Source organism: Lupinus angustifolius, chromosome LG12 (assembly GCF_001865875.1).
Source record: "Lupinus angustifolius cultivar Tanjil chromosome LG12, LupAngTanjil_v1.0, whole genome shotgun sequence".
Taxonomy (NCBI): Eukaryota; Viridiplantae; Streptophyta; class Magnoliopsida; order Fabales; family Fabaceae; genus Lupinus; species Lupinus angustifolius.
In genome coordinates, this window is record NC_032020.1 from 12855464 (window position 1) to 12880390 (window position 24927).

The 24927-nt window shown below is 31.6% G+C and overlaps 2 protein-coding genes across 4 annotated transcripts; both read right to left on the reverse strand.

Annotated features, from left to right (window-relative positions):
- LOC109362502 lies at positions 974-15644 on the reverse strand. Of its 2 annotated transcripts, none has more exons than XM_019608333.1 (3): positions 15522-15644; positions 13504-14883; positions 974-1114 (listed from the first exon to the last, which is right to left on the reverse strand). In XM_019608333.1, the coding sequence occupies exons 1-2, from the start codon at positions 15600-15602 to the stop codon at positions 13789-13791; spliced, it is 1176 nt and encodes a 391-aa protein (XP_019463878.1). In that variant the 5' UTR covers positions 15603-15644; the 3' UTR covers positions 974-1114; positions 13504-13788. The 2 variants fall into 2 exon arrangements, with proteins under 2 accessions (XP_019463878.1, XP_019463879.1); XM_019608334.1 differs by lacking the exon at positions 15522-15644 and adding an exon at positions 14975-15035.
- LOC109362501 lies at positions 1173-3392 on the reverse strand. 2 transcript variants are annotated; one of them, XM_019608330.1, is made up of 3 exons: positions 3344-3392; positions 3135-3310; positions 1173-2448 (listed from the first exon to the last, which is right to left on the reverse strand). In XM_019608330.1, the coding sequence occupies exons 2-3, from the start codon at positions 3213-3215 to the stop codon at positions 1354-1356; spliced, it is 1176 nt and encodes a 391-aa protein (XP_019463875.1). In that variant the 5' UTR covers positions 3216-3310; positions 3344-3392; the 3' UTR covers positions 1173-1353. The 2 variants fall into 2 exon arrangements, with proteins under 2 accessions (XP_019463875.1, XP_019463877.1); XM_019608332.1 differs by lacking the exons at positions 3135-3310; positions 3344-3392 and adding an exon at positions 2542-3015.

A 24927-nucleotide genomic window follows, 5' to 3' on the forward strand; every position in this document is an offset into this window, starting at 1 on the left:
GACATATTCAGTGTCAAACTGAAAATAGTAGACAAGGAATGTCATTGCCAACTGCTCTTGACTAACGAATATTTACTTGTATTAATTTATATCATTTAATCACTTTTTTATTGGCATAATCAAGTGACTGCTTTCTGCTTGAGTTTAGATTCTACTTCTATGCTGGATATGTTCATCAACTTCATCTCTTTTATTTCATCTTCAGCTGAAAGATATCAATGATAATAGACAAAAATTCTGAGCTAGCCTATTTTCAGTATTTTGTATCAAAAGGTCTTAATTAACCATAGCAATCAGCAAACAATTATACTTGAAATTCGTTTAGAATTACACCCATTTTTTTATATAATGTGTCATTGATTTGTTGTTTGCACTCTGCATAGCTTACTGCGATTCAGAAATTAGCAATTAACATCCAATTATAAGTTCCAATTAAACGAAAGGATGACCGAAACACTTCAATTCTTTTGATGAGATACATTAGCCCCAAAGTGACATTCAGAATAATAATAATATATACAAATTTGTTACTTTTATGTAGAGAGACTAAAGTGGTCCACAAAATAATTAGAAACCAAAATGAGTTTTCATGGGTGTGTTATATTGCTGTAATGAATCAGTGGATGTCCATTAATATAATTCTCATGAGTTTGGTCTGCATATAAAAAATAATAGAACAGATGGGTTTGCGGCTTTTATTCTAAGTTACTATACTCAATATTCAATATTATTGACACATTATGTAATACACATTGAAGAATGAATAGTACAATACAAAAAAAGTTCTTCTCTCTATTTATCTCTACTTTCTATCTTTCCTTATACTTGGAAATATATGTTTTTGTTTTGGTACATTTAATAACAAGTTGTTAGAACGATCATCTAGTGATTGAAGAAGTTCACCTGAACCACACACTTCTCTTCTTACCATGTAAAACCTTGTGAAATTGGAGTTTTGAGCATTTGGCATTCGTAGCAAGAATTATCTGTCATGGGATATTAGATACCAAATAGATAAATGCCATGGCCTTGGCAATACTATCAAAGAAGGCAATCAAGAATCTAACCAGGACCATATAGAGGCCACATTCCTTCATCATCATCTCTATGAAGACTTGAAAGCTGAGTATCCCATGATGAAGGATCCACTTACCTAGTGAAACATTTTAGAAGAAATTTATGACCACCTCGAAAACAATTATGCTCGGAAAAAACTCGTTACAATTAGTTGCGTTTGAGATATACAGGATCCTAAATCTATCTGCGAGTATAGTTTGTTGTGTTTAGAACTACTGCATAAGCAACACAACCTTGGTGAGAAGCCAGTATGATAAATGAAGTTCCATAATATATCTATCCCTCTCTCATGCAATTTCCAGGTAAGAGAAATTTGTACTCTTTTGCATTTTCCAGAATAAAAGCAGGAAGATGAACTGCAGAGTAGGAATGAGGTATCGGTCCCATTTTACCAATGATTTCCTTGAAAGTGTATTCCTCAGGCAGCATATCAAATAAGTCGGCTCCTTTGCAGATTACTTTCTGAATTCTATCGGGACTAAGATAGTGAGAGAACCTGACTCTATCATTGTGGCTGTAGGCTTTCATCTTAAAAATGAAATCGCTGATTCGGCGGAAGCAAAAGCTACAATGCCAACCGGAATCGGCCAATATGTCATCAGACTGGCGGTAATGTGCATACCTCGTCTTACCGCTCTTATATCTATGAACTGAAGCCCTCCAGCTCTTCTCATCCAACAGAAACTCAAATGAATAAAGATAATTCTTCAGCTGCAGATGAATGATCGAAGGTACTTGATCACACCACCTTAAGAGGTTAATAGTGTGAGCACTTGGTATCTCATCAACATCAGACATAATCAACAAGTCATCATCTGTAATACCAGCTATCTTAAGGAGCTGGTCCAACGCTACTCGCTGATACGCCTCCTCGATAAATGGATTTTCTCCTTTCTTAAATCTCCCACCAATAGTCCCATAGGTTAACCGTGGCTCCACAAACTTCAACTGTGCACGATTGCTATTGAAAACAAAAGGCTTCGGCAATCCAGAAAATGTTGAATTTGACTCGAGCAGAACAAATTCTGTGATGTAGGGATACAATTCTTTCCAACGCAAGGTAAGTATTTCAATCTCATTACTAAACAACACAGCATCATAAACATGTCTAGGGAACTCCCGGACCCCCCAGCCATGAAGCTTGCAGAGATTCTCCATTGACACATTCTCGTGATAGTAATGAGGGATGACATGGAAAGGCTTCGGTGGTTTTTCCCATAGCGGCCGCAGGAAGTACGAGATTTTCTGTCCATGGATATAGACACCTAATGTGCACATTGGGATAATAGCAAACAGGAATATGTAGGTTTTCACATCCAAACCGCGCAAAATGCAGCGAATTCTTGACATGCCCGTTACTTGACTTGACTCCTGCATAATCAATTCAACAAGAAATATCTAAGTAACCACCAAACACAAGCCTTCAAGAATGGAAAATCACGAAAAAGTAACAAAACAATGAACCTTCATTCAATCATCCAGAGACTAAAACCCAAAAACAAAGTGCAAATTTTGCTCTTCATTGATCAAAGTTGTTCAATTTCCATACAACTATAGCATCAATAATCCAAATCATCAAGCAAAAAACTCTATCCTGAATAAATTAGAGATATTTCTCAAAACCAAAATGAAATCCAAAACCTTTTTCCCTTTCCCTCACCAAAAAAAGAAGACCAAAAAAAATAGAAAGGAAAGGGAGGTCAAAGTTGTGTCTATGTATACATTAACCACAAACCGCACAAAATAGTTCATAAATTTAGAAAAAAACAAGCAGACGCCAAAACCTCAAAAACGCAACCTTAATTCAGATCAGGTATATCTCGTACACATACAAAAATAAAAAAGAGTAAATCTAGGACAAAATTTCCATAACCACCCATACACACTATAAACCGTTCGATCAGATATTTTTCCACAGAATCACTCACCCCATAAATTAAAGGGTAGAAAATTAGAGCCATGGCAAAAGAAACGAAATCACAAACTAGTAAAATCCAAAAATAGAATTAAATAAAAATAAAATTACTTATTGATGATTTATAAATAGATATATATACCTGACCACAAACATTGCTGCATAAATCATCACTCTTCTTAGAACAGTAATTGCCTCCGGTCTCGTTCATCATCCACCACATATTTTTTTGAAAGAATGAAGCAGGAAACGTGTTTGTTATTATTCTCGTAAGAGTTAAACTTAGAAAAGAAACAGAAGAAAGTGTTAAACCCCTCTCTCTATGAAAACAAAGTAGGATTTTGGCTGAACCTGTGTTTTAGAATAGTTGAATGAAGCAACGGCGCTAGTAAGTATTTGTTATTTTGATATAGAATAAAAAAAAGGAATGAAATGATAATAAGAAGGGAGAGTGAGTGAGTATGAAGAAGACGTTGAGAGCGGAGGTATCAATACAGCTGGTAAATGAGGGTCCCACCACGAGGTTGAAACCACTCGCCAGGTCCTTTTGGTTCCGATGTGGGCCACCCAACCTTCGAACTGCCAACCAAACATTTTAACCAACGTCTCTCAAAAGGGCCCATGCTTTTTTAATATTATTATTATGAGAAAATTAGATAAAGCACTCTAAATGTGTCTCTTGCAACCAACCAACAAATCGTTTGTCTCGTAGTATAAGGCTCTACTAGAATTCTAAGGTTAAGAATTTGATATCTAAAAGTGATATTTATTAAAAAAATGTAATCACAAACTCTAAATATAGTTTATCACCCCAAAAGATGAGAAAATGGTAGTACTAAAAAAATATGTTTTTTGCAACCAGTTAATTTGAACTATTTTTTTTGTTCATGGTTAATTATTAAATTGTATGTGTTTATTGAAATAATTCCTATATAAATATAAATATAAATATGTTATTAAATTAGCAATAGGTCATCAAGAAAATAATTGTAATGAGATTCATAACAATTACAATACAACAATGTATCTTCGTGTTAAATAAATTTAGTGGTTAATGCAAATATATTATATAAGTAAAAAAGGTAAAACTAAATAAGATTAATCTAAAAGTCCATGTTAAAACAAAATGTGTGAATTTGAAATTTTCATTCCTATTAATTTAACATTTTTTAAGTAAAGTCTTCTTAATATTAAATTAATTATAATATGTAATTTGTTAAATGGGAAGATATATGCAAGTATTTTATTAATAATTTACATATATGTATAAATGATGAAATTTTTTTAGAGAATACATGATATTTTTGGTCAAAGAAAAATGTCAGTATTTTGTATGCAATTGAATAGACACATATCAACATAATGAATGAATGATCATGAGATAGGTCAGATCGAATTATGCTTGTCTTTTATTTTACCTTGAGTATTGATTAAGCTTGATTTTTAACTCGAACCCGACCTCGGTCTCGATAAAACTCAATCATATTTCAGTTTGGTCATAGCCGGGACAAACTAAATAATTCCGTAGGGTCCAATCATGTTTACCCTATTTCAAACTAGAATTTAAAATTTGTGCATTGACAGTGAATTTTTTTTCAGCATATCATCTACCATTAATTACTATTAATTACTGATATAATGTCAATGTATACATATTAAATCACTTGAAACTATGATAATATAGTAATTTAGATTGAATGAAATAAACTTAAAGGTGATGAAATAATATCGATTTGTTTTCCAACCGATAGGGAGAATATTTTGTTTCAACTTTATAATTTTTTATCGAAAATTTTAAATATGGAAAGCTCAACATATTTATCTCCACCATTTCATTACATACGTGATAATACACAAACCTACATGGTAAATATGTTAAAATCTTAGTGTGTGAGTTTATTATTTGTGTATTATGAATGCAAAAAACACAAGATTATTATATCATCATTTATTATTAATGTGTATTACTTTTATCTCAATTTCCGTTTTTAAGTATTATTATCCCAAATAACGCTCCTTTAGAATTCAAAAGTCGGAAATCAGTCAAAATATAGTTGAAAGATTCCATGACATTTAAAGAACAACGTAAAAACTTAGTCTGAATTGGCCCTAACCTAACTTTAATAATTATTGGCATTGCACAAGTTGAGGGTATGCTTATGAGACGGGGGAATAGAAGAATCAATTGTCATAGCAAAATACATTCATAAGGAAGAAAATTCTGAATGTACAAAATACATAGAGAAGAAAAGTCAGATCATTGCAGTGGAAAGGGTCCATGTTGCTGCTATTTGTAGTATGGTTATATAAAGTTAACGTCCTTCAAAATTTCTATTACAGAATATACCAAATAATGATATCATTTTGACAAATAAGATGTTATAATTTTAAGTTGTCCTTTAATTTTGATAAGAATGTTATGAGATCCTGTACAGATAAAACATAAAAATAAGTGAAAATAAAAAATAATATAATCGATTAACTTATTAATAAGAAGTTATAAATTTTATTTATTCATATATCTATATATCTACTCTATATATTTATACTATATATAAAGTCAAAACATGAAATAACTTCCCTCGTGGTGTAATTTTCATTTCCTATATTGCCCTTAACATTAGTTAATTTTTACAAAAAAAACTATATAATCCTAAGCAACTACCACCCATACATTAATTACCACATATCTCACCTTAAATTAAATATTATCATAAACACATAAAAATATAATATATAAAAATTAAATATGTAGAATCACACAATATTCACCGGCAGGCATGAAATGCCTATACACACTAGTACTATATAAAGTGAAAACATAGTAAAATTTTATTTTCCTATTTTGCCCTTAAACTTTTAATTTTTACAAAAAAAATCATATAATCATATGTAAACAACAAGAACATATTAATTATCTCTAACATTATAATAAAATAAAAAATTATAATAAAGTATCCTAATAAAAATATGTTATAAAGTATACTCAATAAAAAAAAATTCTAATTCTTCAAAATAAACATATATAATTTTAATAATTAATATCATAAAAATATGAATATGAATTTGCATCAGGAGGCACAAAGTGTGTCTCACTACTAGTAACAGTAGTGCTCCAACATCACTCAAAGTCAACTACAGAATTTTACACAGACGAGAGGCAGAAGCATCACCAACCAGACCCAGACAACTACTTTAAACACTTAACAGGAATAAATACCGTTGATCTACTAGGAAGACTAAGACCATGTCAAAAAGTGACATTTCTCTGAATTTTCTAACGATAAACTACTCACGTCAACTTCATCTTATTCGTATTATATCACTTTGCAACTTTGTAAAAGTAATATTCAAGTTAAATAAGATAAGATTGTACTTATTTTTATTTTAAAAAAATACTTTAATTAGTATTCATACAATAAACATCCTTTGTCTCCTAAACAATAATCTTTTGCGTGTTTTAGTATTAATTTTTGTATCAATCAAAACCAAATTCAAAGCTAACGACAATCTTTTAGTTGAGAAAAATCAAAGCTAACGACAATCTTGTAGTTGAGAAAAAACTAAGTACAACATAGGAATCAATATCTTTTGCGTGTTTTAGTATTAATTTTCATACAAGCTATTCAGGTTTATCATCCATGAAATAGATGAATTCAGGTTGAAAGCATATTTATAGTTCACATTTTTAGGGGTATAATATCACATATTTTTAGTTATTTCTAGTAAATATATAATATTTATGTATTATCAATATAAATATTTATATAAATTTAATATATCATTCATTATTTATTTGTATTAAATTGTTTAAAGAAACAATAATAATTAAATATGGATGACACAATAATATTGTATAAAACTCTTAAATTTTTCTCGCGACGAGAAAGCATATTAGTTCAAAAACTAAATAGATTTTGTACATATTTAAACGCATGCACGTGTCAAAGTGCTTGGTGTTTTTCTTTGGGCTGCTGCTATATATTTTTGTTTTTGGCATAACATTATCCTCTCAGAATTGGCTAAGCGTTGAGGTAGAATATCCTCCATTCCTTCCTTCAAACAAACCCCTAAGGGACTTGCTATTGTAAATAAAGTGAAGACTGGAGCAAATGGTGTGGTCACATTGGAGAAGCCTAGAATTTCTAATCAAATTAATGTAGCAAAAACTAACAAGACATTGGTCTAATGGTGTACGGTTTCACTGGATCTTTAAGGTTGAATGTTTGATTCCTGTAACTAACACTTGTTAAGAGGGGTAGTCACGAACTCTTAGTCACAGTGTTGAAGAGAATGATAATCTTGCCAAGCCCAAAGATCATAGCCCAAGAGCAAATTGAATTAATTTGTTTTGCCCAAACTTTCCTTTTTAGTCTCTTTTCATAAGTTGGTTTTTTCTATTACTGGGTAGTTTCCTTTTCTAATAAGTTTCTCTTTTTTTTTGTTTTTGGGTTGCTTAGTTCTTCTCTTGTATATAGGTAGGGTCTTCTCTTGATTATTTAAGCAAGAAACAAGAGGCCAAGTGAAAGTCATTAGTTAATCACACAAGCATAAAACAATATTGACATATTCATCCATCTTCATTGCAAGCTTTTCTAGTTTTCTTTTGCCATGGAGTTTTGTTTTAAACATGGTATCAGAGTACCCTTTTGAGGGTGTCTCTGCTGCACCGTCATGATCCTGCTACCTTTATCGATTCCTTGACTTCTCTTCCCTTATGTTTCTTCTCCACCTTCTCTTTCAAATTGATTCTTTCATTCTTTCCATTAGCACCACACATACTCTTCTGCTCCTGTTATGGCCAACCAACTCATAAATCCTATTCTTGACCCCTCGAATCCCTACTACCTATCTCCCAATGAAAATCCAGGAGTTGCTCTTGTTTCGGCCTTAATGAATGGTGAAAATTATCATCCATGGTCAAGAGCAATGACCATGGCTTTGGAATCCAAAAACAAACTTGTGTTTGTGGACGGATCATTGCCAAAACCAGCACCTAATGACCAAATGTATGCAACTTGGAACAGATGCAACAACCTAGTGGTATCATGGCTGACGCAATCAATACAACCTTCTATAGTTCAGAGTGTTTTATGGATGAATAGTGCAAAGGAGATATGAGATGACTTGAAAGAAAGGTATCATCAAGGTGACATTTTTAGGATTTTTGAACTGATTGGAGAGATGCACTCGATCAAGCAAGGCAATGGATCTATTGACAAATTATTTACACAAATGAAAGCCCTATGGCAACAGTTGGATAACTACATGCCTATACCTCCCCGTGATTGTGAAGTAAAATGTCATTGTGCACTGATCCCAACCATGAAGAACTATAGAGAAAACGAGTATGTGATTTGTTTCTTAAGAGGCCCGAATGACCAATACTCCTCAGTCAGATCGCAAATAATGTTGATGCAACCCTTACCTGCCATAAACAATGTATTCTCAATCTTGATCTAACAAGAAAGACAGATGTTATTCGAAAATCCAAGTTTTGTAGCAAATCTCATAAACTTCAATGACACGAGACAAAGAGGAAGAGGCAGAGGTTACAGAGGTTTAATCAATGGAACGTGTTCAAGGAAGACAAGGGACCATTGGTAGAGGAAGAGGACAAAAAAACTTGCACCTATTGTCAAAGGATTGGGCATACTATATATACTTGCTACAAGAAGCATGGATTTCCTCCCAGCTATTCAAACAACACAAGTAACATCAACTGTTATTCAAGCACAAATGAACACATTGAAGATCAAGACAATGCAATCAAGGTATGACACAAAGAAAATGAAATGGACCTAGGATCAGCTTTCACACCAGCTCAACACAATGCATTAAGAAGCTTGATTCAAGAATCAATGACTCAGTCCATCCATAGCACAAATCAGATTAGTTCTGCATCAAATCTAATCCCAACTCATGACCAAAATGACTCAGGTAAATCCTTCTCCTTGCATACATATAAACCAAGAAACTGGGTACTTGACACAGGGGCAACAGATCATGTCTATTGCTCCCTTCCTGCATTCCAAAATTTCAAAAGAATCAAGCCCCTCTCAATCACATTACCTAATGGTAATCATGTGATTCCCAATTACTCAGGGACAATAGTGTTTTCTGATTCCCTCTACCTTATTGATGTGTTATATGTACCTACTTTTAACTTCAATCTAATATTTGTTTCTAAGCTCATATCCTCCTTGGCTTGCACATTAATATTCTCAAACAATCATTGCAAAATTCAGGACCAACACTCCTTGAAGATGATTGCTGCAACTGAGCTAAAGAGGGGACTATATATGCTAAATGAACACAGTAAGAACTGTCCTAAATCTCACAATGTAAATGTTTTCACATCCTACAATGATTGTAATCTGTGGCATTCTAGGCTAGGCCACCCATCTCATAGAAAGATGCAAATAATGCAGAACACTTTTCCTTTCATTCAATGTAATAAGACACCTAACCCTTGTGAGGTTTGTCACTTGGCAAAATAGAAAAGGTTGTCTTTCTCTCCTAGCATTACTGAATCTGTTGTTGCTTTTGATCTTATACACATAGACATATAGGGGCCTCTCTCCACTCCATCTACATTTGGCCACAAATATTTTCTCACAATTGTGGATGATAAAACCAGGTTCACCTGAATTTTCTTTATGAAACAGAAGGATGAAGCAACTCCTCTAATCAAAGGCTTTATTGCCTAAATTGAGACCCAATTTGGGTCCAAAATAAAGGTCCTTAGGACCGATAATGGGAAAGAATTCCTAATGAGGAAATTCTTCACAGATAAGGGAATTGAACATCAAACTACTTGTGTTGAGACACCTCAATAAAATGGCATAGTAGAAAGAAAACACCAACACATTCTTGGTGTCACAAGATCATTACTTTTTCAATCTAATTTGTCTGCTTGTTTTTGGAATTATGTTGTCACTTATGGAACATACTTAATCAATAAACAACCTATTATATTCTTGATTAACAAATCTCCTTATGAACTGTTGTATGAATCTTTGCCTGACATAACCAATTTAAAGGTTTTTGGTAGTCTATGTTATGCTTCTACATTGATTGGCCACTGAAAGAAACTTGACCATAGATCTAGGAAATGCATCTTCTTAGGCTTCAAACATGGAACTAAAGGATATGTGCTCCTAGATGCTAGAACCAATGAAGTTTTTCTATCCAGAAATGTAGCCTGTTATGAATACATTTTCCCATTCACCAACCAAAATTCTACCAGTATAGAACATAATCAAAATCCTATAGTTCCAAATGATGAAGATGACATATTCTGCTACCCTGCATCACAAACAACAGAACACCTTGGCATTGATCAAACTATCCTTGATCACAATCATATTCAATCTGACTTAGATCATACAACTGAAACACCAAATGACCAACAACCTACTAGGCAATCCAATAGAATCAGAGGGCCACCAACCTACCTAAAAGATTATCACTGCAACTTGATTCACCAAAACACATCTTCTGCCTCGAACATCAGATATCCCATCAGTGATACAATTGACTATAGCCATTTCTCCTCTAAACATAGAAATTTTTCATTGTCCATAACCCTTGATCAAACCCCTAAAACCTACTCTGAGACAATCAAGCTACCCTATTGGAGAAAAGCAATTGAAACAGAACTAAAGGCCTTAGACAATAACCATATTTGGACCTTGACCAATTTACCTGATGACAAAAGGGCAGTAGGATGTAAATGAATCTTCAAAATCAAACATAATGCATATGACACTATTGAAAGGTATAAAGTCAGGCTTGTAGCCAAAGGCTTCAATCAAACTGAGGGTGTGGATTACATGGACATATTCAGTCCAGTGGTCAAAATGACAACAATAAGAGTGTTACTATGCTTAGTAGCAATTTATAATTGGCACCTACACCAATTAGACATCAACACAACCTTCCTACATGGTGATCTCAAAGAGGTAGTGTATATGAAAGCACCATAAGGTCTCACAATCACAGATCCAAAGCAAGTTTGCAGATTACACAAATCCATTTATGGATTGAAGCAGGCAAGCAGACAATGGCATGACAAGCTCACCAACACTCTCCTAAAAATTGGGTATATCAAATCCTTTTCTGATCATTCATTGTTTATTAAGAACACTAACACTGGTTTTACAACAATTTTGGTTTATGTGGATGACTTGGTTCTAACAGGTAATGACTTGAAAGAAATACTTGACACCAAAACCACTCTCCATGAAAGATTTAGCAGCAAGGATCTTGGTGAATTGAAGTTCTTTTTAGGAATGGAAGTAGCAAGATCAAAACAAGGCATAACTCTATACCAAAGAAAATACACATAGGATCTGCTTGAGGAAACTGGATTCTTGGAGCCAAACCAATCTCTACACCCATGGAATACAACACAAATCTTCATTCTCAATCTGGAATTCCTCTCCAAGACATTACTTCCTACAGAAGACTGATGGACAATCTACTATACCTCACACTCGATGTGACATCTCTTACGCAGTGAGTTCTCTTAGCCAATTCCTAGCATGTCCAACCAACCTACACTACAAAGCTGCCACCAGAATCCTCAAATACTTGAAGGCATCTCCTGGACATGGTATTTTTTTTCAACTAACAACACAACAACAATACAAGGTTATTCAGATTCTGATTGGGCAAAGTGCATAGACACAAGAAAGTCAATAATTGGTTGGTGTTTCTTCTTAGGCAATGCATTGATATCTTGGAAAAACAAAAAAATAAAACATTGTCTCCATATCATCTTTAGAAGCTGAGTATAGAGCCATTGTCATGGCTGCTTGTGAGGCTCAATGGTTGTTCTTCTTATTCCGTGACCTTGGCATTCATCATCCCAAACTAGTGAGCATCTTTTGTGACAACAACTCAACATTGCATATAGTTGCAAACCCGGTTTTCCATGAAAGAACGAAACACATTGACATAGATTGTCACGTGGTTCGTGAGAGAGTTCAAAACAACATAAGTCATCTTCTTCCCATTCATACATCTCTGCAAATTGCCGACATCTTCACAAAATCTCTTTCACCTTCACCATTTCGCAATATCTCTTTCACCTTCACCATTTCGCAATATCTTATCCAAACTTGGCATTATCAATATCCATGTGCCTAGTTTGCGGGGGTCTATTGAAGAGAATGATAATCTTGCCAAGCCCAATGATCATAGCCCAAGAACAAATTGAAGTTTTAATTTGTTTTGCCTAAACTTTCCTTTTTTAGTCTCTTTTCATAAGTTAGTTTTTTCACTGGGTAGTTTCCTTTTCTGGTAAGTTTCTGTTTTTTCTGTTTTTGGGTTGCTTAGTTCTTCTCTTGTATATAGGTAGGGTCTTCTCTTGATTAATTAAGCAAGAAACAAGAGGCCAAGTGAAAGTCATTTGTTAATCACACAAGCCATAAAACAATATTGGCATATTCATCCATCTTCTTCATTGCAAGCTTTTCTAGTTTTCTTTGCCATGGAGTTTTGTTTTTCACACACAGTTACCTGAAACGATGGAATCCTAATATATAACCAGCTTTGCTTGACTGAATATTCTTCTTATAAATTTACGTGTATATACCAATTTAACCCAATAAAAAAATAGGTCTTTTAATTTTAGACCAAATTGATAACTATAATATTTATAATGCTACGTTAGGCAGCATGTGTAGTAAACAAAAATCATAGGAAAAGAAAAAGGAGGATATCAAATAATTATACTGGATGCATTGGACTTTGATGCATGACTCTGCCATCACTACTCTTCCGGAAGAGTAGATCATTAACAAATAAGCGTCTCGATGAACAAACTAAAACACTAATCAATGTAACAAGGTGAAAAGCCAATCCATGCAAAACTCATAGGAAGAAAGTAAGTTTTACACTGCCAATTGGGTACTTAAAACTTAAGAGAAGAAAAACATGTGATTGCTGTTTAGCTATAAGTTGTTGAAAGCTTTTACAGCACTAAGACTAAGTCTGGATACTATTTGATAAAACATGCAATGGCAGCAAAAGCATAAAACATAGAAACTATTAACAGGGGAGAGGAAAATGAAAGGGCAGGGCAATTTTTGTTTCTGCTGCAATATCATACATTCACAATACCCATAAGCCTTGTAAATTATAAGGTCTGTATCCTAAAAATATTGTAAAAGTTACACATTCAAGAATGAACAGTAATACAATACAAAAAAAAATGCTTCTCTCTATTTATCCATTTCTCTCTCTTTCATACTTCAAATATTTGTTTTTGTTTTGGTTTCATTTAATAACAAGTTGTTAGTGCGATCATCTAGTGATTGAAGAAGTTCACCTGAACTGCACACTTCTCTTACAATGTCAAACCTTGTGAGATTGGAGTTTTGAGCATTTGGCATTTGTAGCAAGAGTTATCTGTCATGGCCTCATGGGATATTAGATACCGAATAGATAAATGCCATGGCCAAGGCAATATTATCAAATAAGGCAATCAAGAATCTAACCAACACCATATAAAGGCGATATTCCTCCACAATCATCATCTCTATGAAGACTTGAAAGATGAACATCCCATGATGAAGGATCCACTTACCCAGTGAAACAGTTTAGAAGAAACTTATGACCACCTCGAAAACAATTATGCCCCAAAAAGCTTGTTACAATTAGTTGCGTGTGAGATATACATGATTCTAAATCTATCTTTTTGCGAGCATAATTTGTTGTGTTTAGAACTACTGCATAAGCTACACAAGCTTGATGAGAAGCCAGTATCATAATGAAGTTCCATGATATATCTATCCCTCTCTCATGCAATTTCCAGGCAAGAGAAATTTGTATTCGTTTGCATTTTCCAGAATAAAAGAAGGAAGATGAACTGCTGAGTAAGAATGAGGTATCGGTCCCATTTTGCCAATGATTTCCTTGAAAGTGTACTCCTCAGGCAGCATATCGAATAAGTCAGCCCCTTTGCAGATTACTTTCTGAATTCTATCAGGACTAAGATAGTGAGAGAACCTGACTCTATCATTGTGGCTGTAGGCTTTCATCTTAAAAATGAAATCGCTGATTCGGCGGAAGCAAAAGCTACAATGCCAACCGGAATCGGCCAATATGTCATCAGACTGGCGGTAATGTGCATACCTCGTCTTACCGCTCTTATATCTATGAACTGAAGCCCTCCAGCTCTTCTCATCCAACAGAAACTCAAATGAATAAAGATAATTCTTCAGCTGCAGATGAATGATCGAAGGTACTTGATCACACCACCTTAAGAGGTTAATAGTGTGAGCACTTGGTATCTCATCAACATCAGACATAATCAACAAGTCATCATCTGTAATACCAGCTATCTTAAGGAGCTGGTCCAACGCTACTCGCTGATATGCCTCCTCGATAAATGGGTTTTCTCCTTTCTTAAATCTCCCACCGATAGTCCCATAGGTTAACCGCGGCTCCACAAACTTGAACTGTGCACGATTGCTATTGAAAACAAAAGGCTTAGGCAATCCAGAAAATGTTGAATTTGACTCGAGCAGAACAAATTCTGTGATGTAGGGATACAATTCTCTCCAACGCAAGGTAAGTATCTCAATCTCATTACTAAACAACACAGCATCATAAACACGTCTAGGGAACTCCCGAACCCCCCAGCCATGAAGCTTGCAGAGATTCTCCATTGACAAATTCTCGTGATAGTAATGAGGGATGACATGGAAAGGCTTGGGTGGTTTTTCCCATAGTGGCCGCAGGAAGTATGAGATTTTCTGTCCGTGGATATAGACACCTAATGTGCACATTGGGATAATAGCAAACAGGAATATGTAGGTTTTCACATCCAAGCCACGCAAAATGCAGCGAATTCTTGACATACCCGTCACTTGACTGGACTCCTGCATAATAATTCAACAAGAAATATCTAAGTAACCACCAAACACAAGCCTTCAAGAATGGAAAATCATGAAAAGTAACAAAACAATGAACCTTTATTAAATCCTCCAAACTCTAAAGACTAAAACCCAACAACAAAGTGCCAATTTTGCTCTTCATTGATCTAATTTGTTCAATTTCCATACAGCTATGCAAAAAACTGTATCCTGAATAAATTACAGATATTTCTAAAAACCAAAATGAAATCGAAACCCTTTTCCCTTTCCTTCACCAAAAAAAGAAGACAAAAAAGGAGAAAGAAGGAAAGGGTGGTAAAAAGTGTGCCTGTGTCTACGTCAACCACAAACCGCACAAAATAGTTCATAAATTTAGAAAGAAACCAAGCAGTCGCCAAAACCTATAAAACACAACCTTAATTCAGATCGGGAATATATCGTACACAAAAAAATAAAAAAAGAGCAAATCTAGGACAAATTTTCCATAACCACCACAGATATTTTCACACAGAATCACTCACCCTATAGATTAAAGGATCGAAAACCCTCACGGCAAAAGAAATAAAACCATAAACTAATAGAATCGAAAAATAGAATTGAATAAAAAAATTACTTATTGATGATTTATACATAGATTTATATACCTGTCCACAAACATTGCTGCATAAATCATCACTCTTCTTAGAACAGTAATTGCCTCCGGTCTCGTTCATCATCCACCACATATTTTTTTCAAATAATGAACAAAGAAATGTGTGTGTTAAAGTGTTAAACCCCTCTCTCTAAAAAGAAACCGTTTTAAAGAAAGCAAAGTAAGATTTTGGCTGAACGTGTATTAGAATAGTTAAATGAAGCACCGGCGCTAGTAATATTTGTTATTTTAATATAGAATAAAAAAAAGGAATGAAATGATAATAAGAATATAAGAGAAATGAGTGAGTATGAGGAAGACGCTGAGAGCGGGGTATCATTACAGCTGGTAGTTGTGGGTCCCACCACGAGGTTGTCACAATTCGCCAGGTCCGTTTGGTTCGGATGTGGGCCAACCTTCCAACTGCCAGCAAAACACGTTAACCAATGCTAGAACATAGTCAAGTTAGATAAACAACTTAGTTGCCATAAGAAAATACTAAACAATTTAGTTAAGTGTTTACTTCATAAACACTTTTAAGTTAGTTTTGAAAGAGGTTTTTATGAGCTAAAAAAACATAAAAATGATATATGTTATTTATATTTGTTTGTTTTCATGTATTGCTTTGTAAGTAAGGTTAAAATTGGAAATAATTATCTATTTGTTTCATAGTTAATATATTATTTATTGTTCATGTATATTGTTTTTATTGTTAATTGTACAAATGGTAAGTGATGATTGAGTGCATAGATACTAATATTTTTCTGAATTATAAGTTTTTAATCTGAATTTTCCGTTTTAAGTAGTATTATTATACCAAATAACACTCCCATTAGAATTCAAAACTCATAAATCAGTCAAAATATAGTGGAAAGATTCCATTGCAATTAAAGAGCATCGTAACAACTTAGTTTGAATAGGACCCGATCTAACTTGGATAAGTATTGGCGGATGCTTGATGAGAAGGGGGCAAAATACATAAAGAAGAAAAGTCAGGTCATTGCAGTGGAATGGGTCCATGTTGCTGCTATTTGTAGTATGGTTAAACTTTATATTAATATAAAGTTAACCTCCTCCAAAATTTCTCTCACAGAACAAACCAAATAATGATGATATTTTTGACAAATAAAATATTATAATGTTAAGTTGTCTTTTAATTTTGATAAAAGATTGTTATAGATGAATGTGGAGTTAAAATATAAAAATAAGTGAAAATGAAAAATAATATAATTGATTAATTTATTAATACAGAAGTTATGAAAGTTTAGTTATTCATATAAAATACAGAATTTTATACAAAAGAGAGGCAACGCACCACCAATCAGTGGGACAGTGATATGGTATCTCATTACATATCTTATACCAATAAGATATTATCATCTATATTATTAATAAAGTCATAACAATTGGTAACTACCATGCATGACATAATTTTAATATTCCATTTTTATCTTTTTTAACCTCTCTCCTTATTAACTAATAAAAACTTTCACACAATACTAATATTTAACAATCATATAATGATGTTTATCTTCTTAAATCAACATTTTTCTTTAAGTTTACATATTGCAATAAGAATGCAGGTCGACAGGCACAAAGTGTCGGTCGACACGCTAGTGTATGTAAAATTAAAATAAAATATAACATTTTTATATTATTTATTAAAATTAAATTAATAACATTTGAACTTTGTACCCAACACTAAGACAAAGATTCCAAAATTCTGTTGATATGCTAGAAAGACCAAGACCATGTCAAAAGTGGTATTTCTTTAGGTGGTCTAACCATAAACTACTCACGTCAACTTCGTCTTATTCGTATTATATCGGATAATATTCTCACTTTGCAACTTTGTTTTGAGAGTAATATTAATGTTAAATAAGATAAGATTGTGTTAAGGATAGAGCACAATGCGGAAGCACATGATTGAATCAATTTAGAACAAAAGAGAAGCAAGTAAAGGATAAAGAAAATAGCACACAAGATTTAACGTGGAAAAATCCCTCAGTGTGAGAGGAAAAAAACCACGGGCGATCAAGAGCAAAATTCCACTATGTAAAAAAAAATAGTACAACATCTCTTTCATTTACGCATATATTGTGAGTGCATTCTTGGTGAGAATTCTTGTTCCATTTGAGAGAGTATTTGTGAGAAAAAATATTGTCATTTGTCCTTTTATAGGCAAGCAAAGTCTTGGTATCTTGGATATGAAGCATTGGATTCTTGGAAACAAAGCCATAAAAGTGACATAAAATACCCTTAAAGAGAGCCATAAAATAGTCATAAAATTCTTTTAAGGCATAATAATGAGAGACATCTAACATATTGCAATCATTTTTATTTTAAAAAATTACTTTACTTAGAAGTCATAAAATAAACATCTTTGTCTTCTAAACAGTAAATCTTTTGCGTGTTTGTATTAATTTTTGTATCAATCAAAACTAACTACAATACTTTAGTTGAGAAAAAACGAAGCTAGGACTCAATTTTTTCTTAGTATATATTCATGAAAATCATCTCTTTTATGTGGTGGTATAAAGTTTGCGGGATTGGAGGTAAGTTATACAAGCTAGTGGCATTTATCATCCATGAAATAGTTGAAATTCACTTGTGTCTATAAACTCAAATTTCGGAGTTATCATTTTGAATAAGTTTAATCCTAACCATCACCGTAACATTTTTTGTAAATATGTCAAAAAGAACTCTCTAAAATACCATGAGCAGAACACCATGAAGATATTAAGAAAGTAGACAGATTCTAGGTACTGCATTCTTGAAAAGAACAGGGATGCTCCTAAATTTTATGAGTGAAATTTCAATCTTAACCCACTCCTAGGAATTCCATCGTCACCTACTGCATTGTACCACCTCTTAACCAACTGTAACCTCAATATTAACATGTAAACTCTCCTAGGGTAGCCTTTGATCCCAAGGGTAGGAGAAGTCATGATGGTCCTACAACTAGGGCCAAGATCAAGGTAAGAGTCCTTATAGTCTCAAAGGACACAATTGACCCAAGAGATGGTATATGAGAATGACATTTATGTCCTTAGGTCACTTTCTACTTAGGTTTATTTTATTCGCATTGAATCAAATAAATGAGATTGCATTCTCATATAATCTTAGGAGTTTAGTTTATTTGATGTCAAAAATGTTAGTATTTATTTTATGTAATGTGGGTTGGGATTCACATATAACATGATTCAGATTCATGACCAAGTAGTTCACCTAGGTTCAGGAATAACTAGTCACGACTAAAATGATAGAATGGCGAGGCTTAGAGGAAGGAGATTTAGTGAAATATCTATGCCTAAATCGGATTGGAATCAATCCAATCCACACGGTTGGGAAAAGATTTGCCTATTTCAAATTGATCAAATCTAATCTATCTTCAAGCAACACTGTTGGAGAAATTCAAGGGAAAGCTATCAACCGTTAGCCAAAAGGGATAAATCAAAGCTAAAAATGGGAAGATATCTTCAATATGGTTTGTTGAGGAGATAATCCATTTCCTATCAACTAAAATTGGATCAGATTCAAATCCCTTAAAAATAGGAGCAAGCCACCACAACTCAACCATTTACATGATTTAATTAGGAGTTACATTATTATTTCATATCTATTTTTAGCTTAAGTTTTAATTAGGATTTTCCATTTTGCAAGTTAATTATGACTTAGTCTTTTATTTCAGCTGAAGACATTCAGATTGCCTATTTATGTAATTGAATTGTCATTAATAAAGTTAAGTTGAATTTTGATTAAATTGAGTTGTTTTAGTTGAGAGCACTTCTCCTAAAACCCCTAGGTTGGTCGTGACCACCATTAACAAGTTCTTATCAAGCTTCTTGCTTGTGGCTAACCTTATAGCTTATCAAGCTTCCATGCTTATGGCACTTTCCCTTTCCATTCTTTCCCATCATCGCTCATCATACCCATCCAACCTTCACCTCACCCTACTCATATATTCATATCAAAACAGCCCTAAGTTACTACCTATTAGGCTAACCTACCAAAAAAACTCTAAACACGTTCCCTGCACATCCCTCAAAAACCAAGCCAAATTACCCACCTAAAACCCTATACCCATAATCCAACCGAGCCCTTAAATCACATACCCAACCAAACACATAGTCTAGCCTATTGACCCCACACATCCGAATCAAATAACAACCAAATACCCTAAAATTATATACTAACCGAATCCTAAACCTAGAAACCTTAGTCCTCAAGCTATTAAATGATCTTATGATTAAAAACATCCCCTAGAGGTTGTCATCATCAGTAAACATATATTTATTGATTATGTTAGGCAATAATTCCACCACTCAAAATTAATATATCTATTTTTACGAATTGAATTTTGGAGCAAGGAGGAGACAGAATAAGTTTATTTTATGGCTCAAGTATTTTCATATTCTCCCTTTCACCCTTAAACGTGGTGTTATCAAAACACTTGTTCAGTTGCTGAATCTGTTTATGGAATTGAACCTGGTTGGTAGGGAGGTACAACAATTAAATCTCTTATCAATTAGATGCAGTTTTTTTTTAAAATTGCCCTTTATTAAAGAGGCTTGTCCATTTTCTCTCCGCACTCAATAATGATTTTCTCCATGCTTATACTTATTTATCAAAACAACATTATTTAGTTTGAAATGATTATAGAGGCATGCTTATACCTATTTATCAAAACGTAAAAGAAGATGCACATGAAATTATATTTGTTCGTGGAGCCATCAATGTTTACAGCATTAGTTCTCTGGATGGAGATGGGCCTATGAATGGGCTTTCATATATTATGCAATAACGGGCTAAGTAAGTGGATCACTATCCGAAAAATAGTAGTTGTATATGTTATATTATATACCTAACAAATAAATGGGGCTATTGATGGCTTTCATACATTATGCAATGGGCTAAGTAAGTGGATGACCGACCGAAAAATAGTATATTATATGATAGAATATCCACTTACTCCAAGAAGTAAGTTTTAAAAAATTATTACACATCTAGTCACTAATTATAGAAAAATTTAATGATTTATATCTACTTACTAATTTAAACCATTTGATTTCTCTAAAATTTATAGCTAATATATGGAATAAGTTTTTTAAAATTACTATTGGAATAAGTGAATATCATCTCATATCCAAACAAATAAATGAAGCTCTCTTCTACTAAATCACAAGTATGAATCCAATGCAGACATGTTCCAGTAACATAAAAAGAAAAATAAATATTTCAAATTAATCTCATAAGTATATTACATGACTCATAAATTTTATTTATATTCTCCTTCAAAATTCAACTTACAAGGAAACCTTCGGAGTTGGGTCATAAGCTATCATAGAAGCCGAGTAAACCCTTAGTTTTATGCTAACAAATGTGTAGTGAAGTTGGATGGAAGATAGTACTTAGCCTGGTTTCATTAGGCAAGAAATAAAGGAGTCTTGTGCCAAAACTTCGTAAGTAAATAGAAAAACAATTTTAATTATCCATTTTAAAAATTCAATTATTTTTTTTACTAATCATAAATCTTTAGTGCATTGAGTTGATTGGGACCTAAAGCAGAAAAATATTATCCTTATTCTTGGTACAATTTATGATATTCTCATCTCTTTGTTAGGTAGAATCTTATTTTAAGTCTTAAGTCTTATAAGCAATGTACTTATGAGTTTTAACTTTTAAGTGAAGTGGTTAGTTTTTTAAGGCTCTATCGAGTCTTACCATAATTATTTTTCACCATTTTGTGACACATCACATATTTAAATTTTAAATATTTTATTTAAGAAACTAGCAGTATATCCGTGCATTTGCACGGACCATTTCGTATTAGTGTTGAAAAATATATTTAAAATTATAATTAAGTAAAAAAACTCAACTTGTTAGTTAAACATAAACATATATTAGCTTAATAATACAATATAAATATTAAAGTTGTAGATCTTGTATGAGTTGAAACAACAAATAGTAATGTAAGTTAAAATAATTATAATATAAAAACAAAAAATAAATGTGAAGGAATAATTTAAAGTAATAAATATTAACGACATAACTAATATTTTTTATGTTGAATCTCAATAAATTAAACTTCAGTTCAAAATCTTTGTTTCTACATAGTTGATTGCAATTCATTACATAAAGAGATTAGTGCGAAAGTTCCCAATAACTAACAATGTGAAAAACAACAAAATTTAAGGAACATAAATGAATACACAAACAAAGTTTACGATATACATAACAACAAAATTTACCATGAATTTGTAAATCATGATGGCAAATTAGTTATTGTATTTTGGATTGGAGATGTACTTCTATGTGATTTACACTATTAAAGTACAACATCATTAAATTTCAAGACTTCTATGTGATATTTCATATGGGTGGGGTAGGTTTATATGAGTCAATTAACTTTGTCGGTGAAAGTGCTAAGAATGTGAGAAAGTACTTGAAAGAAGTTATTTGTATGAACAAACTTATTTTGTAATATATCATTATGCATTAAGATCTTTTTAACAATAATTAAAAGGAATTTATTATGCCTGAAATTTTTATATGATCTTAAAATTATTACAATAGTTCTTTAAAAAACCAATATCTTGAGCCTACGTCTTTTACTTGTTTTCTTTCTTCACAAATTCCATTTTAGTTGCAAATATTATTGAATAATTTTACGTATTTATTTAATAGACTAAGATAGAATGACTTTGTTGTTACCTAGTTAGTGGAAGCTTGGAAGGTGACTTATTCTCCTTAATATGATAATGGTTTAATTTAGCTGTTCCTGATGGCTACAATTGTCCAACATCAAAGTAATTGATTAGTTTTTTAGATATTGATGGTTGAGAGTAAACTTCAAGAGAGTCGGTTCGCTTCTCTTTTTATCAATGTTATGAAAACCGGACTGGACTTGACCGTTCGACTGATCTGACCGCTGACCGGACATAAAAACGACTTTGATTTACGGTCTTAACCAAACGAAGGTTGAACCACTTTGAATCGGGGAAATTCTGGTCTAATTGTGTTAAACTTGGTTCAATCGCATTAACTTGTGAAGTAAACCGGAAAATCATTTAAAAAATACGAAGATATGTTAATTCAACATAATTATTAATTATATAAAACTTTATATTTACACATAATTATATTTTTCTAGATAAAAAATATTAATTATGTATAAAATTACACAGTCAAAACATACGATTTAACTATTTAAACCGGTTAAACTTAATACGGGACCTCTTCCGGTTTAACATATGACTCGACTTTCCCAACATTGCTTTTTAGGCATACATAACATGATATAGTTATTAGTATCATATTAATTAAAAAATCATCAATAAATTTATAATTTCATTATTATTTGATTCTAAAATAAGTTTACTATAAAAATACACATTACTATTATTTAACTTAAAAATAACTACAAAAAATATGTTATGATTCATATTATTGCTATTTTAATATTGCTAAAATAACATTATATCTTAATATTGCATAGGTAACCATATTCCTTTTATTTTTAAATAGTTATCCTCATCTTTTTTAATTTTATAATTTCACCCTTATGCATTAAAGTAAACCCGTGTGAATAGATTTTTCAACAGTTTGTAAAAATAAAATTGTCAAAATCAATTCAACTAAAAAATAAGATGAAAATTTGAAAAATACTACAATGAAACGAAATAAAGATAAAAATATTGATTAAGGAAAAACAAATTTAAAATTTTGTACTGTTATTGTCCTATAATGGTCAATAATATATTGTGATTTATCCTCAATATATGAATCATAATATATAATTATTTATTTGATGAGTATCAAATTAATTAATATATATGAAAATTTAATTTAATTAATTAACTATCTATAATAACTTCCTGAAAATTTGAACTATTCTATTTCTTTAAGACATTAAAATAGAATTATTTAACTATTTCTTTATCAATAGAATTGTAAATGTATATTAAGATTGCAATGTTAAAGTAATTGTGTAATGCGCTCAATAAATCAAATACATTATATAATTAATGTGTTCTATCATCATCTTATTATATTTGATCGTTTAACTTAATTGATTAATTGTGTATAATGTCATTTTTGTAATTGATCCATAAAATTTGAGTTTTTATATTTCTTTATGACATTAAAAATATAATTATTTAATTATTTATCTATCAATATAATTATATTGTGCATTAATTTTTTAATGTTAAATAATTGTGTAATATGCTAAATTAATCATGCACGCTATAAAATTCAATGAATTAGAAAAATTATTGATTAATGAATCCAAATATAAACAAATTATTGGAAATGATGTAAAATATTAATGAGTAGATATTACTCAACTAATATTCCACAAATTTATTAATTATAATACTGCAAATTTATATTTTACTTTTGTAACTTATCCATAAATTCAAACAAAAAATAGAATATAAATTGAATTAAATATTAATATTCCGAAAATTTATTATTTACGATTCGGCAAATTTATATCCATAACGAAAATTGCTTAAAATTAGGGAATTATAAATAATTTAATCAAAATATAAATCAAATCAATTGATTATCATAATCAAATCAAATTGCTTTGATATTTTGATTGTCATATCCTATTAAAGATTAAATAGCAATTCAATCAAAAAACGTTATCTAGTGTAACTAAAAATTGATTAATTATGTATAATATCATTTTTGTGACTGACTAAACTCTTTTGAACTTTTATGTTTCTTCATGACATTATTATTTAATTATTTCTTTACCAATATAATTATAAATATGTATTAAATTTCCAATGTTAAAGTAACCATGTAATATGCTCAATTAATCACGCATGTTATGAAATTCAATGAATCAAGACAAATTACATATAAATATAAATTGATCCATAAATTCAAATTTTGTAAATGATCCATAAATTCAATTTTTTTAATTGATCCATAAATTCAATCAAAATAGAATATAAATAGAATTAAATATATATTTTGCAAATTTCTATTTACAATTATGCAAATTTATATCCACACTGAGTACTGCTTAAAATTAGCGAATCATAAGTAATTTAATCAAAATATAAATCAAGTCAATTAATTATCATAATTAAATGAAATTACTTTAATATTTTGATTATTAGATCCGATTAAAAATAAATTCAATCCAAAAATACAATAAAAAAATCAAATAAAAAAATTAATTGGGGAAGACAATTATTTAGTTTTGAGATAACAGAGCAAAATACATTCAAAGATAATCATGCCTAATAATTTTGGTTTCTAAAGTGTAACTACCAATTAATATTACTCAATTAATACATTCAAAGACATTAATGAGTAAATATTACTCAAATAATATTCCACAAATTTAATAGTGATAATTATGCAAATTTATATTACATTTTTGTAAATGATCCATAAAT